This window comes from Echinococcus granulosus (genome assembly GCF_000524195.1).
Source record: "Echinococcus granulosus chromosome Unknown EG_S00394, whole genome shotgun sequence".
Taxonomy (NCBI): Eukaryota; Metazoa; Platyhelminthes; class Cestoda; order Cyclophyllidea; family Taeniidae; genus Echinococcus; species Echinococcus granulosus.
The window spans coordinates 1-1607 of record NW_020170773.1 but is presented as its reverse complement, the minus strand read 5'-3'; the positions used below and the strand labels follow the sequence as shown (position 1 = coordinate 1607).

The 1607-nt window shown below is 42.1% G+C and overlaps 1 protein-coding gene across 1 annotated transcript; it reads left to right on the top strand. All coding sequences in view use genetic code 11, as the record gives it.

Annotated features, from left to right (window-relative positions):
* Positions 1–137: 137 nt before the first annotated feature.
* On the top strand, positions 138–1177 carry EGR_11120 (hypothetical protein; the record flags this gene model as incomplete). Its single annotated transcript, XM_024500367.1, has 2 exons — positions 138–170; positions 860–1177. The coding sequence occupies 2 exons, from the start codon at positions 138–140 to the stop codon at positions 1175–1177; spliced, it is 351 nt and encodes a 116-aa protein (XP_024345218.1).
* Between the last annotated feature and the right edge of the window lie 430 nt (positions 1178–1607).

Below are 1607 nucleotides of genomic sequence, written 5' to 3'. Positions count from 1 at the left end.
TTGTGACTCTAACATTGCTAACTTTAATTTGGAATGCCATTATATGTGAAAAATTGCGAATTTTACGTGAGCTTCTACCTCTTGACTCCCCTTCCAGACCTCCCAGTTTATTCCCTTATCACCATGTTATTGAGCAGATGGAGTGGATAACCGAATTCGCCACTAACAAGGTATGCTCCATTGTGCCTTTCCGTTTCCCTCTCTTCGGTGGGTGCACATATATTAAAGACATGACTTGCATTCCATCATTCTCATTTCAATATATGCTACATTTTAATGGCCCTAAATCAGACAACGTGATAGACGCTTTTACGTGCCCGACTATTCTACGTATTAGGACAATCGTATGTGATACCAGGCGAACAGCAATCATGTGTGTACTATTGTTAGAACAATGTATGGCCAACATTATGTGTAAATTCACAAAACTAAATCAAAATTTATTGTAGCCCAACGGCGGTGATGGACGACTGCACCGTTCGTTTTTAAAAAGAGCATCGTCACCTTCCACAATTTCACCTACCACTGGTTTAACTACAATCACTGAATCACCCTGAATAGGCAACACACATATTTGTGCTTCCTATGGAGCTGGAATTATTTTCGTTCACTTCCGCATGGTCCAACGTTGTGAAATCAACTGTCAGGGTGGAGGACAATCACGGCGTTCTCGAACGCACGTCCACTTCTCCCACACACTTACTACAGAACACAAATTGCGAATCTGTCATGAGTTTAGAAATCTTCAAATTGTCTCAAACATTCTACCGCATACCTTTCCACATGCATGTATATTTTGCAAAGACTTGGAATATTGCAAATCGTTGCCTTAAGATGAAGGCAAAATGTCCAACTTTAGACCGATTTCCCATCTACAAAGTCACCGGTCATCTACTACGATGGACAGTTTCTCTACCATCCTACCACTTCCAATGGTTGTCGCTACAAATGCATCTTCACTAACACCACTCACAATCTCAGCCGAGGCGATGCAGCCGTATTTACCAACTGGTTTTCTGTGGAAGAAAGCATCACGCTCAAGAATCGTGGTGTTCTCATTGCCTTCGAGACGGGTGAAAGTCCCCTCTATGCACCCGCTCTCCTACCTGCACACCTAAACCAAGTGAGTGATGTGTGTAGCGATGCTGGTGTGCCAATTTCTTGGTGTGAATTTTGATGCATTTGTAACCACCTTGTCAATGTGACTGCATCATAATCGCCTTCAGTGTCAGTGTGTTAGAGGACACGATTCATCACTAACCAGATAGTTTATTATTCAAATATGACACTGCAGCTGCGGAAGCAAAATATTTGTATTCGGCTGCAGAACGGTTCACATTTACTCCCCTGCTTCAAGCCTAACCACTCTGTTTGTGGCATGATTTATGTTAGATGTACACAGAAAGGTGCCCAAAATGTTGTTTCCTTTTGCCGAGAAATTTTTTGGTCGCCTATATTTTTGGTCACATTCGAACTTACTTAAGGCCACAAACATCCGAGTTTGACATGTAAATAAACTCCCTTTCACTGTGAACAGAATACGGCTTAGCAGTATGTACTGCTGCCTTTTGATGCCTTAACAAATGCAATTGTCAATGCCTGTTGGG